The following is a 15,314-nucleotide window of genomic DNA, read 5'->3' as shown; positions in this document are numbered from 1 at the left end:
TATAATTAATGACGAACTATAGAAATTATACGAACCAAGTGGTGCTTCAGTGCTTGTTTTGACTGACATCCAATCGCTTTCTTTCCAGACACACGCGCGCGCGCGCGCGCGCAGACACACACACACACACACACACACACACACACAAAGAGAGAGAGAGAGAGAGAGAGAGAGACTGAGAGAAAGAGAACAGCGGATCGAACGATTTTGTTCATCTCAGCTTTTAATGTATGACAGTTTCATGGATTCTACATAAGTACCACACGTGTAGGTAACTGATAGTTTGAATAAAGGATTTGCTAGACAAGCACTTACATGATGTACGAAAACAAGTATACTTATACTTCACTTCGTAGTCTATATAAGGGTCCTTGTAGCTGGCAGTTTTTACAAAGTCATGCGCTTGATTTTATAAGGCCCTCATTTACATAACAGCTCTTTGCTAGTTCTATGGGTGCTCGCAAATATAAACGCATGGTGGTTCTGTGCAGATGTTCTCCGCGTGAACAAGCATTTGATTTTTTTAATTTTTTATAGGGTTCTAGTTGTTGTTATTGCTTTAAAGCAGTTTGTAGTGTTACGGATTGTATTGGGGTAGCCTACTTTCCTTGTCACGACAAACTTCCCTGTGTTAAATTAGGAATGCTCTATCCAGGGAAAGCGCGTTGCAAAAACTGTAACACTGGTCCAGTTTCAGTTTCACTTTTAAGGAGGTGTCAAGGCGTGCGAAATAATCCATACACGCTACACCATTTCTGCTGTTGAAAAACAACCACCACCGCAAAAACAACAAAACTGTAATTGATGTAAAACAACAGTGGGATGAATAACATTTGGGTCTTATGTGTCCCCCATGGGTGGCTCTCTTCGGTGTGCAGGTTGTTGTTGTTGTTGTTGTTGTTGTTTTACTTAACTGGATTCTGGTAATCATTCTGCTGCCTGGCTGTACGAATGAAACATGATGACCACCCACTATTTTCTAGAAAGGTTGGGGAGCTGTCATTTTCCTGTAAACTACAGCCCAGTGTCACTGTCCTCCTTTGACCCAAATTCCGGGATGATACATTTTGCCGTCATTTTACACACAACTTTGAGAAGCGTGAAATTTTGTTGAATCGAATTAACTCATGGTATCAGAAAGGGTCAAACACACTTGCCAGACCCAACTTGTGACCGACAGCTTCTGTCAGTGATGTCAATGACAGCTTTGATCGCAAATCTCTATTGGAGACACAGCTGTTTCAAGACTTTCCCAAAGCCTTTGACAACATGCCGCAAAGGGACGGGAATTACTGGGTAAACTCGAACTCAGTATGTGGGGGTAAGGAAACTGGTGAGTTGTCATGGATGCATCAGGGTAGTCGGAAAAAGTATAAACTCTATAGACGTGCCAGTCAAATCCAGTGCCCCCCAAGGGGCGGAATTAAAGCCCTTCTTGTTTCGCTGACACGGTATGGATTACCAGACGTTGTCAAACCACAAGTTATACAATTACCTGATGTCTGTCAATTATACAGAAGTTACGTATAGATTTTTCACGGTCTATCAAAAATGATTACAGATGATTCACGCACAGCGGAGAAGTGGAGCAGGACATGGGGAATGTGTGGGAGGTATAATTATAGAGCATTATAATTGATGCTGTTCATGTTCGGTGGATTGTACTGTTGGAACATGGAATGGAGTGGAGAGTCGAGAAGAGGTGACATGAAGGTGATGATTCAATGACTGGGCTGTATTTTGTGAATGTCAGGAAAAAGTTGTTTTTTTGTGTTTGTGTGTGTACGATGTGTGGGACTGGGGGGTGGGAGGTGGGAGTATAGAGTGGGGTTTCGGGAGCAGTGTGTGTGTGTGTGTGTGTGTGTGTGTGTGTGTGTGTGTGTGCGTGTGTGTGTTTAACTGAACTGTCATCATATCCAGCTACATGTAGTGCGTTTCTTTCTTAAATTAATCTGCTGGATTCAAAACAGGATTTTCACAACTGAGCAATTTTTTTATTTTTTTTAATTCAATAATCAACATTGTTGCTTCCTGTCCTACAGTACAACACCGGGTCTCTGTCTCTTCCCGCATGTATTAGCCTGCAGTCCGTCACGACGTTCGTGCATGGTACGTATGTTTCTGAATGAAAAAAAAAGTATATCTGGCATCAAGGCAGCCAAGTAAGACAGAGCCAGAACAGCTTCAGCAGCTTAGACAGACATATTATATTCCATGAGATCAGGGGAGGAAAGACTGATGAAGTGCCTGCAGAGGTGGCAAGGGAAATGTTTGAGAAATGAAAGTAACCTCTCCCCTTGTGGAAACTGCATAAGATGCCATTGCCAGCCCATCTGATCAACGCAGAAAAAATGAAGCAGGTTTGGGTTTGTTTTTCGTTTGTTTTTTTTCTCGGCAACTTCCGTTGTTAGTTTTGTTGGGTTTTTTTTGTTTGTGCCTCCCCACCCCCCCTCCAAATATTTACTTATAATCTATATTCACTGTGATAAGTATAACATGCACACTCTTCCACACACACACACCAAAGACCGTCGCTTCCCCGCTTATCCTTTGCTGTTGATGTTATTATTGTTTGTCTGTGTGAAAGGGCGACCAAGCAAGTGAGCAACAGAGAGAGAGAGAGAGAGAGAGAGAGAGAGAGAGTGCACAAAGGGTCATCACAATGCAAAGATGTTTTCATCACTTTAATCTCATAGTCACACTGTGTGATACAAAAAATAATAAAAACAACAAGAAAATGTGGCTTAGGATAAATAAAGCTGGGATCAATATAATATAATTTGTGTGTTCTATAACAAACAAGCAATAGAACTATGCATCAATATCAATGCTATCTCACACTTTAACAGGGAACAGGTCTTTGAAAGCTCTCAAAAATGTTCTGATGTATGCCAAGCTTAATCAGACATGTATACAGACATATGAGTATACATGTTTTTGTGAAAGACAGTAAGAGAGAAAGAGAGAGAGAGAAAAAATGAGACAGACAGACATCCAGACAGACAGTCAGAAATGCATACATTCAGACATCCAGAGAGACAGTCAGAAAAGCATACATTCAGACATCCAGAGAGACAGTCAGAAATGCATACATTCAGACAGCCAGAGAGACAGTCAGAAAAGCATACATTCAGACATCCAGAGAGACAGTCAGAAAAGCATACAGACAGCCAGAGAGACAGTCAGAAAAGCATACAGACATCCAGAGAGACAGACAGAAAAGCATACATTCAGACAGCCAGAGAGACAGTCAGAAAAGCATACATTCAGACAGCCAGAGAGACAGTCAGACAGCCAGAGAGACAGTCAGAAATGCATACATTCAGACAGCCAGAGAGACAGTCAGAAAAGCATACATTCAGACATCCAGAGAGACAGTCAGAAATGCATACATTCAGACAGCCAGAGAGACAGTCAGAAATGCATACATTCAGACAGCCAGAGAGACAGAGACACACCAAGAAAAAATAATGACAGACTGGAAGCTCATAAGAGTGTATACATGTGTGTGTATGTACGTGTGTGTGTGTGTGTGTGTGTGTGTGTGCGCACGTGCACGCACATGCATACATGCATACATGTGTATGCAAGTGCATGCATGTATAGTATGTTATATGCAAAGAATCCATAACCATATTTGTGTGAGAACAAGAAAAAAACCAACAACAACGACAACAAAAAAAAGGGGTGGGGGTGAGCATGAAAAAAATGGAAAGAAAGCCAGCTCCAAAACACCGGGAAAGCAAACAGGCAATAACGCCAGCAAGTGTAACCAGACACACATCAGTCCAGTTTTCCATTCAAACTCACCAAAACCCTTTCAACATATTAATTGGACATTTCACCAGTTCCTCCACCCCAGCAGTGAATGGGTAACAGTACTCTTGACACATACAGCATAAGCTCATTATAATGTATATAAACATGTACAAGCTCACTAGCTTAGCTGTGTGCTGATCACAGGGTGCATTTGTATTTCACGCCACTGAATAGGGTCAAACTGTACATAGCTCAAAAGGTGCGGGAAAAAAATGGGTAGTACCAGACCTAATGACATGCTCTTCTTGGGGAAAAACAGCTTGAATTTCACATGCTGAAATGTGCCGCAATGAATAGGTAACATATTTGATTGACACTAACATGGCACATGGTATTGATGCATAATTATGCGAACTAAGATTTATAGGGACGGATCATATTTACATTTTTTGAAACACACACACATACACAAATATACGAGCATGAGCACACACATACATGCAAGTACATGTAAAACTGATTCATGCGTGCACTCTTACAAACATACACACAGAAACCACAAACTGTATGCAACTTTACAGATATGCACAGTAGCACATGAACAGGCATCTCTCTCTCTCTCTCTCTCTCTCTCAAACACACACACAGACCACACATATACACCACTTTCAAGTATACAATTCAAAATATTAACCAGGTCTGCATTTTCAGCCAATACGTTTTTCTTTTCTTTTTTTTTTTTTTTAAACAAAGTAACATTTTCCACATTCCATTTTCCATAATACATCTCACACAAAAAACACCAAAAAAGCATAAAGACCATGGAAATAAACGTTCCATTCTCATGTGGAAAAGTTGTATTTTGTTTATTTCAATAATTAATCTGTTAAAAAAAAACAGAAAAAACCCCCAGACCTTTGTGGAAAAAAATTGAAAACAGCAGTATCCTCCAATGACTAAAAGTATGTTGGTTTGTTTTTCTTTGGTTGCTTGTTTCATGTGTTAAAAAAAATTCTTAATCTCTTTTTGTCTTTCACTCAGTCCCCGCACTCAGACATACATACTTTCCCTTTTTTAATTTTCTTTTTATACTTTTCTGCACAAATTTTCCTTCTCAAACCAATGATTGCCTGGTCGAAGAGAGATAACCATACCACTTGTGTCAGCTGAGATTTACGATTATCACCCCTGAATAATCAGTCATGCATTTTGCAGGCAGCAACAACTGAGAAAATGTATCTAAACAAAATTTGCGTAATTCATAATAGGACAAACTTATCAGATTTTAATCAAGAAATCAAATCAATCTAAAATATTCACTGCCATATTTGTTCTCAAAACAATCACCAGAAAACAAAATAGCTCACGCACCAGCCGCCAAGGCGAAGTGGTTAGCGTCGCGGACTCACGGCTGGGAGGATGCATGTTCGAATCCCAGCAGAGGTGGGTTTTTCAGCCCGCAGCCAGCTCCTACCCAGAGTTGAGTGTGCTGTGGGCTTAAATGGGGAGACTGGGACCACACAGTCAAGTGTCATCCACTTCAAGGATGCATCTTTGGGTGTGTTGCTCTAATTATCTCTCGGGCCTGGTTAACGCCAGGATATCATTATGACAGGAAGCGTAGAGTACAGCCTTGTCGTGCAGTCCCAAACGAAAATGGACCTCCATAGAAACATCGTCATCATCATCGCCATCCTCCTCCTTCATCACCATCAATATAAACAAAACAGTTTCAAAGTCTGTGGCTTTTCATGCCCTACTCTGATGGTTACCTCAGTTTCGATACCCGTCCACTTCCGCGCTTGGGGTGAGTCCTGTCAATGTCTTCAGAGTTGGCAGATTAATGGGTGGCTGTTGTTTGAGAGACGTGGTGGTGATCTCCACTCTGGGACGGATGCTCACTCAGTCTGGCTCCGCGACTAAGCCATTATTGTCGTTAGTAGGGGGCTTAGTAGGTGGTGTCCTAAGTATGTTAAATCAGAAAAGGCACCACTGAACACCACCGAAGTGACTCAGCAGCAGTGCAGGGTCTCCTCTGGTGTGTAGCCTCCTGGAGACCTAATATCGATGGTTCCCTGCAGACTGTCGATGCTGGAACTTTGACGGATGAATCCGGTTGTGGCCATGTATGGGGGAATCTAAATGAGCAGCATGGAAGTAATGCCACTGAAACGGTGCAGATGATGGGGCAGCAAAAAAAAAAAAAAAAAAAAAAAAAAAAAAAATCAGCTCATGCATGAGAAGAGGTTGAGGATATTATATACATATTCTTTTTGTTCTGGCTGGAAGGCTTACATTCTCACCCAGATACACCCCCCCTCCACCCCCCCACCCCACCTCCCCCCACCCCCAATCAACCCAGTCCCATCCTCCTCGCCCGATTTTTTTTTTTTTTCTCATCTTTCCTTTTCTTTTTGATTAAATTAACCCCAACCTCTGAACGGCTGTTCTCTCAGTGCAGCCTGTACAGCTATTGCTCTTAAAGCCCCCTCCTCCAACAGACGTCTGAAAATAACTTTATCTTACTGTTTTACACAAACCTAGGACAGATTCACAAGGCCTGACCAATTATTTGTGTTCATGCACACATCAGGCATCTTCTGCTTTAAAAAAAAAAGAAAAGAAAAACATTTGAAGCAGATGTGGTGTATTGCACAGTGGATCAGCCACACCTCCACCATATCCCTTTGATACTGACAACTGCTGATCTTAAATTAAAGCCTCTGCCAACTGGGACGGCAAGCCTGATGACTCAGCCCCCCCCCCCCCCCCCCCCCCCCACACACACACACAAAGATGATATTGATGTTGTTGCTTGTTCTGGCAGTACTGGCACAGTAAGAGTTACCCAGCTTTGATTGAGAAGGGTTTGGAGAGAAGATGATAAGCATCCTTCAAAGCTGATCAAATTTCCTTTTTTGTTTCTGCAGTTTAAAATGTATGAAAACTTTCTATTTCTTTTATATTCAACCTTTTTTTTTTCCTTTTACTGGACTTAAAAAACCAACAAAAACCAACAATGGAACTGACAGCTGGAGAAACATTTCAAAACAATTAACACTGCAGAAGTTATTCCACTCTGTGATCAACATTCAGGATGCTTCAGTTCCTTCAAAATCTATTACAATATCTATGTATATCTATCTATCTATCTATCTAGAAAGAAGCACACACTCTTTCGGAACAAATGTCCTTTCAGTTTCAAGGAGTCAGAATGTGCATGCAGACTGATCCATATATATATATACATATGCTACACCACATGTGTTAAAAGATGGCAGCAGATGTCTGGCTGTGCATTACACCAAGGTGCTGTTCAGGCCTTGAGACCCTATCCTCTGGCACTCCCTGGTTTTCAGCTGGGTGAACAAACTCCAAGATGGGGGTCAATCACTGCTGAGAATACCAACAGAACACTCAATAGGAAGCTCTACGGAGGACTGGAGGACCTGCGACGTACTGCCGCCTTCGTCAAGGACACGGGGGAATCCATCTGATAAATGATGAATGAGACAACAACAACTCAATAGGAAAGACAGATCCCATTTTTCTCTAAGACATTAATATACAAGTTGATACTGGTGCAGAATTAATGAGTCATGTAATCTTGCTGCTGATTATGACCCATCGGCCAGTCTCAAGCACACACACACACAAACAGAAAAAGAAATCAAGCACCACAGCAACCACTGAAAGCATTGCATTTCACAATCAATCAAACTACACAAAAACAACAACAGAATTTACAAAATTAGAATCCCAATCAATCAGAGAGATGGGAGGGTGGGAAGGGGGATAACACAGTAATATGGTGGGGATGCAAAAGTAATTCTACTTACTTTTTGACTCCAGTGTGAATTATAACCCGAGAACCAAACATCACAATTGAGTCTATTCATCTGATGGCCGTGAGTGATGAATTGCATGTACAGACAGGCCCACTGATCTGACGCAGTGAAACCATCTAGATCCACACACACCATCACCCTTTCACTGATTCATCATCACTGGTTTCCACTACAGCCAAGAACTGGTCACAAGGTATCTTCACTGTGTTCAAAGTTCTATCTGATCTTTATGCCGTTTCAAAGTTCTGAATGATTCGAACCTATCTTCAGATCTCCTTAAGGACATGGTGTTAATTGTGACATAATTTTTATTATCTGCTCAGCTGGTGACATGACTTTTATTATAAACAAAAACAGAAATTACAATCCCTCAACTTAAAGCTACTGGCCAATTCCCTGTATTCTTTCTGAATCCATTTGTGTGGAACCAGTGTCATTGTTCTGTTTGGTATTCTGCAACAACAATTTGTTTACATAAGTCTTTGTTAAAGCTAATCATTTCAAAGCCCTAAAACCCTAATAATCATGTTCATTCTCTACGTCTCTCTCACTCTTATTTTTTTTCTTTGTTTGCTTTCTTTTCTGTGGTGTGCGTGTGTGTGTGTGTGCATGCGTGTGTTCGTGTGTGCGTGCCTGCATGCACACACACTTGTGTGCGTGTGTGTGTATGTGTGTGTGTGTGTGTGTGTGCACAAACATACATGTGTATATCTGCGTAATTCATTCTATCTTTTAAGCACTTAAGGCTTTTTGCAATAGATTAAGCATAACAAATGTACGTGCATCATGTACATACTCATATTCATCACGATACTAAGAGTGCCATATGTACAAACATCTATATACATATTTATCCTTTAACAATAAAAACCACTCCTAGGGCACTGTATTTTTTTTATTTTTTTTTTTTTACAAGCATATCACGGAGCCAGCAGAGAAGCTGCCAATGGACGCTCTAGTCAGACCATGTGATGCTGTAAGCTTCAAAACTTTCCTCCAGCAGACTGGCTGTGGTAGCATGGTTGGCTTTTCCATACGCCTGCAGAAAAACAACAACAACAAAAACAGAAAATTCCTGATCACACCAGAACTGAATTGAGAAGAAAAAAAACGTATTGACCGTGACTAAAATTATCCATACACACACACACACACACACACATACAAACACACACACACACACGAAACACACACACACACACACACACAAATCCTTATATCAGACAATTATTTGCAGCAAAACGTTATGAAACGTCAGATGACAACCTGAAATTGTCAAAAAAAAACAATGTCCAGAACTCTAAAAAGAAATGAGATGGGACACTTCTGATTTCAACTCTGGCTCTCAAGAATTATGTGATCGCTAGAAATGTGCTCTCCATATATAAGCGTTTAACATCTACTGCTGAATCTAATGATGAAGGCATTCAGTTTTATCCTGTATAATAAGGCACCTGTTATATATATGTATAAATGTATAAAACTAAGTACTGGGGACGCATATACATAAATAATCTACATTTGAACTGTTTCTAACCCCAACAATTTAAAAGCTAACAAAACAAGCAGCTTTGACAGTGTCAAAGATATTCCCTCTCAGACAAAAACAAAACAAAAAAAAACAACAAAAAAACTAACACTGTAACAAATAATTCATGAGTTGATTATTACGAATGAAAGATGTTTATAACACTGTCATCAGAAAGTATAGGAATAAACTGTTTGCGTCTGTGCGTGCCTGCATGGACATGAACATGTTCTCAAGACCCTCAAACTGTTAGATCTTTTCTACACTAAATCTTGCAATGAGGTCAGAAAAACGTTGGGTCTACAGCTTCTTACACATTCTGTTTTTACCAGCTGAGAAAGGCAGCCATGCAATTAAGTTGTCTTTTCCTTCTTATTTATTTATTTTTTATAATTTTTTTAACATTTTATTTGTTGTTGCTATAATTCACACTAAACATTCACAGTTGTGTTTCTTCATGTTATAATCATCATCTAATTTCTGAAGATGATATTTGTATACTTTGGGGAAAGAAAGCTATCTATTCTAGAATCTAGGAGAGGTGGTCCACCTTGCCTTGTGGTGGGAAGGCAGTGACTAATTAAAGACGGGTTTTAGCCTTAAAGGGTCAGAATGCGTCTGACAGACCTTGCAAGCCGTAAATTCTGGAATTACATTGGCACATGAAAGGACACCATTGTTATAACAACACATTAGCTATATTGGTATATAATCATTGCAGCAGTGGATGTGGATTTGAGCAGTGTGTGCCCAGACATCAGTTTTTGACTTTTCTCATGACAAAGTGCTTCTGTGCATGCTATGTCGATTCCACCGATAAGGGATCAGCCTGAGTTATTTCCCTTAGCTCACCTCTGTCTGAGGCGCTTTGAATGTAAGCATCATACTACAGCATGCCTGCTGTTGCTTTTATTTATTAACTTTAAATTAATTAATCTATCTATTTCTTTATCAACTTCTTTATTTTACAAAGACATAATGGAGATGTACTTGAAATATGTGTCTGCAGATCATGTGGATTCACTGGATCCTTGAATTTCACTGGTTGTAATAACCACCAATTTTGACAAATAAATTCACCTAAGACAGGATAAACTGAAACCAGTATTACAAATTATAGCTGATCTTGTCTTGATTGAGTAGACAATATCTTGGATGTGGAAGACATACAATGACACATCAGAAAATGTCAATGGGCGTGATGACCCAATTCTGATATTTTAATGGGTCATTTTAAAGTAGCGGTACACCATGCAACTGGCATATAGCATGCCCAAGACCTAACACCGCTGTTGTTCCTCACTCCGCTCCCTCCCACCCCCCTCCCAAACCCCCTAAAAAACAACAACATACAAACACATACATGTATATATGCATGCATGCATATGAGTGTGCATGTGCATGTGTCTGTCTTTCTGTTGTATGCATGTACCTGTAAGTGCAACCATTACCAATGTACCTGTGATTTGCCAAAGACTTCAATGGAGTGTTCATCAGGGTTGTGCTTGATTTTGCCCCCACCCACACACTCACAGTTGATGCCTTCCGCCTCCAGGCTTGCATCCAGTCTGTCATAGATGTCCGCTGAAACAAAGCGATAAGGTTTAAGTGATTCTGTCTCTTCCACTGTCACATCTTTTTGTTGTTGTTGTTGGGAGGAACACACTGTATTCAACAACCAGAATCACACACAGACACACACACACACACACAGATCCCAGAAAGAGAGAGATAACATATGGCACCACTCAGCAAAACCTTGTACTATGTTTTACAGTGTGTGTGTGTGTGTGTGTGTGTGTGTGTGAGTGTGTTAAACTTTGGTTATCTAAACTTGTAAATCAGACACCTATTAGTTAAGATGTATGTCAGTTGACATTAAACTTTTTTTTCAAGGGTTTTGAATTTGTGCTGAAAATCAAATCAATTTCAAAAGCACGCACACACACACACACACACACACAGAACACACACACACCCGCACCCCCCCCCCCCCCCCCGCACCCCCCCAGCCCCCATGGTAATTACAAACACCCCCCCTCTCATATACATACATGACAGTAACACACATACACACAACACACACACACAGGTACACATGAACACACACAATGAAACAGTGCGGCTGCTTTGCCACGGACGATGAGCTTGAAGTCTTGCATGTTGTTGCCTTCATAGATCTTGCACAGGATGTACTTGAACGTCCCCTGGCCATCAATATCCACTGTGGGCACCTGCGCCAGTTTGGCGTTGATGGGGGCTGTTACTCCAGGCATTCTGAGGTCTGGAGCAGTCACATAACACCTCAAGAACAGAGAATGGAGGTCAATGTTGCCAGCCAAAGGCAGTCAAACACAACTTTGTGTTGCCGAAGTGAAGTTTTATATTCAAGGAGGGAAGCGTTGTGACACCAAGACCCAGCTCACATTATACAGTTTCCATCTGAAAAGACATTTAGATGGTCAAGAAAGGAAGGGGACATATGGACACACACTAAAATGCCACTGTATCTGTTTTTCTATAGGTCTGTTTGTATTAGTGTACAGGTAGCTCTTAATTTTTCATACCTCTTTCCATTTTAAGTGATATTTTACCATACATGCACACGCGAACATGCTCACACACATATCTTTAGTCCTGTCTAACTATCTAACTTGACAGACAAGTCAACAGCTGAGAGATTAGAACCAGAAAGTTAAGTTTTATTGTATCTGTCTTTCTATGCATTTGTCTGTCTGTCTCTGTTTATATTATCTGTTTGTATATATTATCAGTATATATATATATATACATATATATATATATATATATATCATCTATTTATCTGTCTGTCATATCTGTCTGTCTGTCTACGTCTATCTATCTACCTATCTTAGTATCTATCTATCTATTTTACCAAAATATATCTTGGTTGCAGTTATGTTTTGACGCTTTAATGACAGAAGCATTATGCACACACACACACACACACATATATATAATTATACACACACACACACACATATATATATATGTATATATTTGTGTGTGTGTGTGTGTGTGTATTTGTGCGTGCGTGCGTGCGTGCGTGCGTGTGTGTGTGTGTGCACTTTAGTGTGTTGTTCAGTGGGAAGAGCCTTGGGTTTGAATCCTGACAGGGTTAATAATGACAATAATTATAGCAGATTTGTTTAATGAGGGAAGTGTAATAAGCATGTATGATGTATGCTTCTTTACACCCAGCCATCAGGGCAAACTGGAAAAGATAACTTTGAAATGATCAACAGACAAACAAAAAACCAAACAACTATAACTGACCACTAACAAAGTAGAACAAACAGGAAAACCCTCACACATACATAACACATGCATATACACATACACGACATATGCACACACAAAAATAAGAAAAAAAATAAGAGAAAAACAAACACACCTAATGACCTATCCTAGACATAATATTTTTACATAGCAAATTTTGGTGAGAATGGCATGGATAGCTAAGAATGCAGATAAAATGAGGATTTTTTTGTTTTGTTTTTGTTTAATACTTTGCAGGTCAAGAGTTGTGCAGGCCTGCTATTGTCAACATCTGAATCATGTATGTAAATTTATGTGCAAATATCCAAACAAAAGATACTGAAAGAGTTCACTAGGTCAGGGACATACAAAAATAACCAGAATGCACCAATCATGACAGAATCTGACGTCGTCTTGTTTGTTTGTTTGTTTGTTTTTTTGTAGTGTAATGGAAAGATGATATGATGTGCTTAATATTGTATATTCTTCTCAGTTCTTACTGCCATCAAACTGGGGGAAATACATCTCCAGAAAACAAAATAAGTGTGAAATAAACACACTTGAAAACTGCTGGAAAATTTGTGCAAAACGAACAAATGTTTGCCAGGTTACATACAATAAAGAACATCTCGAGACGATCGAAGCTTAACTATAAGATCAAAGAATACCTCCCCACCCCATACTCCTTCAGCCCCCCAGCTCGCCCCCATTTCTGCACCTTGCTTGACAGGGATCTGTTCACACTGCATTATTTACGATTTAGATAATGGTCTGCACGAAGTTCTGCTAAAAATCACAACACTAACCTTCTTTCAGCCAGGTCCAGTTTCTAGATCAGTTCACGAATTCATTTTCCTTTACGAACACAGACAACTAAAAACGCAAACTAGTAAACGTCCTTGAATATACTGTCGGTTGCTGATTTCGTCGTAGACCCTGTCTGTGCTCGCGAACAGACTCGACTTCCAGCAGCAGGTCGGGTGTTTGCAAACATAAACATCGACTCCTCAGTCACTGACACTGACCACTGAGGGTCGTAGCAGTCAATCTGTTCCTCCAAGATGAATAAGCAGAACCTTGGCTCGGTTTATACACTGTCTTCCTATCTGTCTTTCAGCCAGTTAAGACGTAGATGTGTTTTTGGCAGATAACTTCCTATCGTTGGATGTTCCAAATGTCATGTCACCGAGTGTTTTGGCACGGTATCAAAACGAGTCTGCAGGAAGGGAATTCCCCGTCAATGTTGTGAAAACGAGGCTGAAACGGATTTCCCAGACTCGTTCACGTCCGGTTATCAGTGTGTGTGTGTGTGTGTGTGTGTGAGCTGTTACACCAGCTTGACAAGAGAGAGAGAAAAAATTTAAAGGTTGTATTTTAGATGTCACAATACATTCAACTGTATGTTTTGTTTTGTTATTCCTTGCGGCGATGTCATGTGTCAATGTCTTCACGTAATTCTGTGATGACAGTCATCTTAGTCTTCTTCTTTCTTCTTCTTCTTTCCCTTGACTACCGCCTTCATCATTGTGAAGATTCTGCAGACTATAAGGGGGGGTTGCTTGTTTATGAGGTTTCCTGAGGTAGAGGTTGCTGGGCCAGGGGATGGGGGGGGGGGGGGGTATGGGGGTGGGGGGAGGGGGGAGGTCAGATTCGGGATTTGAAGCCTTCCAGGGTTGGGCTGAGGGCAATCTCAGCAGGAAGGCTGTTCCAGTTTGTTATGGTACTCATCCATTTTACCACCTATAAATTGGTCTGCCCAAGCATCAATGAATGTTTTCAACAACAAAAAATGTGGGTTGTTCCCCCAAAATGCAAGGCCCAGGATTTTGTGTTCAACAATTTCCTTCTTACCTTTCAATGATATGTGACTTTTCAGTAAGATGTCTGAATAATTTATTTATATTCTTGATATGTCCCCAGCTTTTGTTGTTGGTAACTTCCTTTCAACCACTTCCATGGGGCAACTTGCTGTTGTGATATTTTTTGTTTCAAGATGACGGCTTTCATTTGGGGTTGAAGACATACTAGTTTGAATGTCCAGTGGGTACAGGTCTAGAATTTATAGACATTCCTAGAAAAAAGCATATACACCAAGCAATTGCCAGGATCTCTGCCCACTACCTTTGGTTCATGTACGAGTATATGAGTATGAGAGAGAGTGGGAGTATAGACATCATGAGCAAATTCTATAATACAGGCTTATGATCGAATATGGTACACACACACACACACATACTATATCTATATATGCTTTTTCCAACACAAAAAGAACAAAATTGTGTACTCATAGATTCAAGCACATACACAGAGTTCACTGGAGCACAAAAATTATCTTCCTTTGTTTTTCAACACTTGTGGCAAGTCTAGCCTCTTCTGCGATGTTTTTTTAAAATGTTATTCAACACACACAAAAAACATCAAGCCTCCTTTTCTATGAATATGAGACAGACAGAAAGACAGAGCATCCACCCACCACTCAAAGTCTAGTGAATGAAGTGTAAAATTCTGGTATCACATGAACCCAGCACCTTCAGAGACGTGCTCCATCTGCAATGCTAAGTTGATACATCAGGGTTCAAGCTTGGCCGAGTGGCTGGCACATTTGACTTGCACTTCCAAATTCTGTCAGTGATTGTAAATATATTGCTTTACCACTGCTAACTAAAATTGTGGTCGATTTTACAAATAGAAAATATTTTACAGGCGGACTATTTAAGCAACAGTCTTCTGATCATTTGGTTGTTGTTGATTCAAAATATGAAGTCTTTGATGTGTGTTTGTACAGATGACAATGAACCTCGAAGTTCTGTGTGAAAGTGTTTCCCAAAGGTATATGCTGTCAGCAAATGATTGAGACAAGATCTTTTTTCTCTTTGCACACAATTTTATTCATACACATT

General features: G+C 40.3%; 1 protein-coding gene and 1 long non-coding RNA gene across 2 annotated transcripts in view; both read right to left on the bottom strand.

Moving 5' to 3' along the window:
* Nucleotides 1-2,669: 2,669 nt before the first annotated feature.
* LOC143292379 (14 kDa phosphohistidine phosphatase-like) lies at nucleotides 2,670-13,598 on the bottom strand. Its single transcript, XM_076602598.1, has 4 exons — nucleotides 13,221-13,598; nucleotides 11,246-11,577; nucleotides 10,595-10,719; nucleotides 2,670-8,646 (listed from the first exon to the last, which is right to left on the bottom strand). Exons 2-4 carry the CDS (start codon nucleotides 11,409-11,411, stop codon nucleotides 8,563-8,565), a joined length of 375 nt encoding a protein of 124 aa, XP_076458713.1. The 5' UTR covers nucleotides 11,412-11,577; nucleotides 13,221-13,598; the 3' UTR covers nucleotides 2,670-8,562.
* LOC143292380 (uncharacterized) overlaps nucleotides 2,670-15,314 on the bottom strand; it is a 122,043-nt gene continuing 109,398 nt past the window's right edge. Inside the window, exon 2 of the long non-coding RNA XR_013056644.1 lies at nucleotides 2,670-6,730. This is a non-coding gene — a long non-coding RNA (uncharacterized LOC143292380). The remainder of the gene's footprint in view (nucleotides 6,731-15,314) is intronic.

The sequence above is a fragment of the Babylonia areolata genome, chromosome 18, assembly GCF_041734735.1.
Source record: "Babylonia areolata isolate BAREFJ2019XMU chromosome 18, ASM4173473v1, whole genome shotgun sequence".
NCBI classification, from domain to species: Eukaryota; Metazoa; Mollusca; class Gastropoda; order Neogastropoda; family Buccinidae; genus Babylonia; species Babylonia areolata.
The sequence above is the reverse complement of the archived record's forward strand: the minus strand, read 5'-3'. Positions and strand labels throughout refer to the sequence as shown.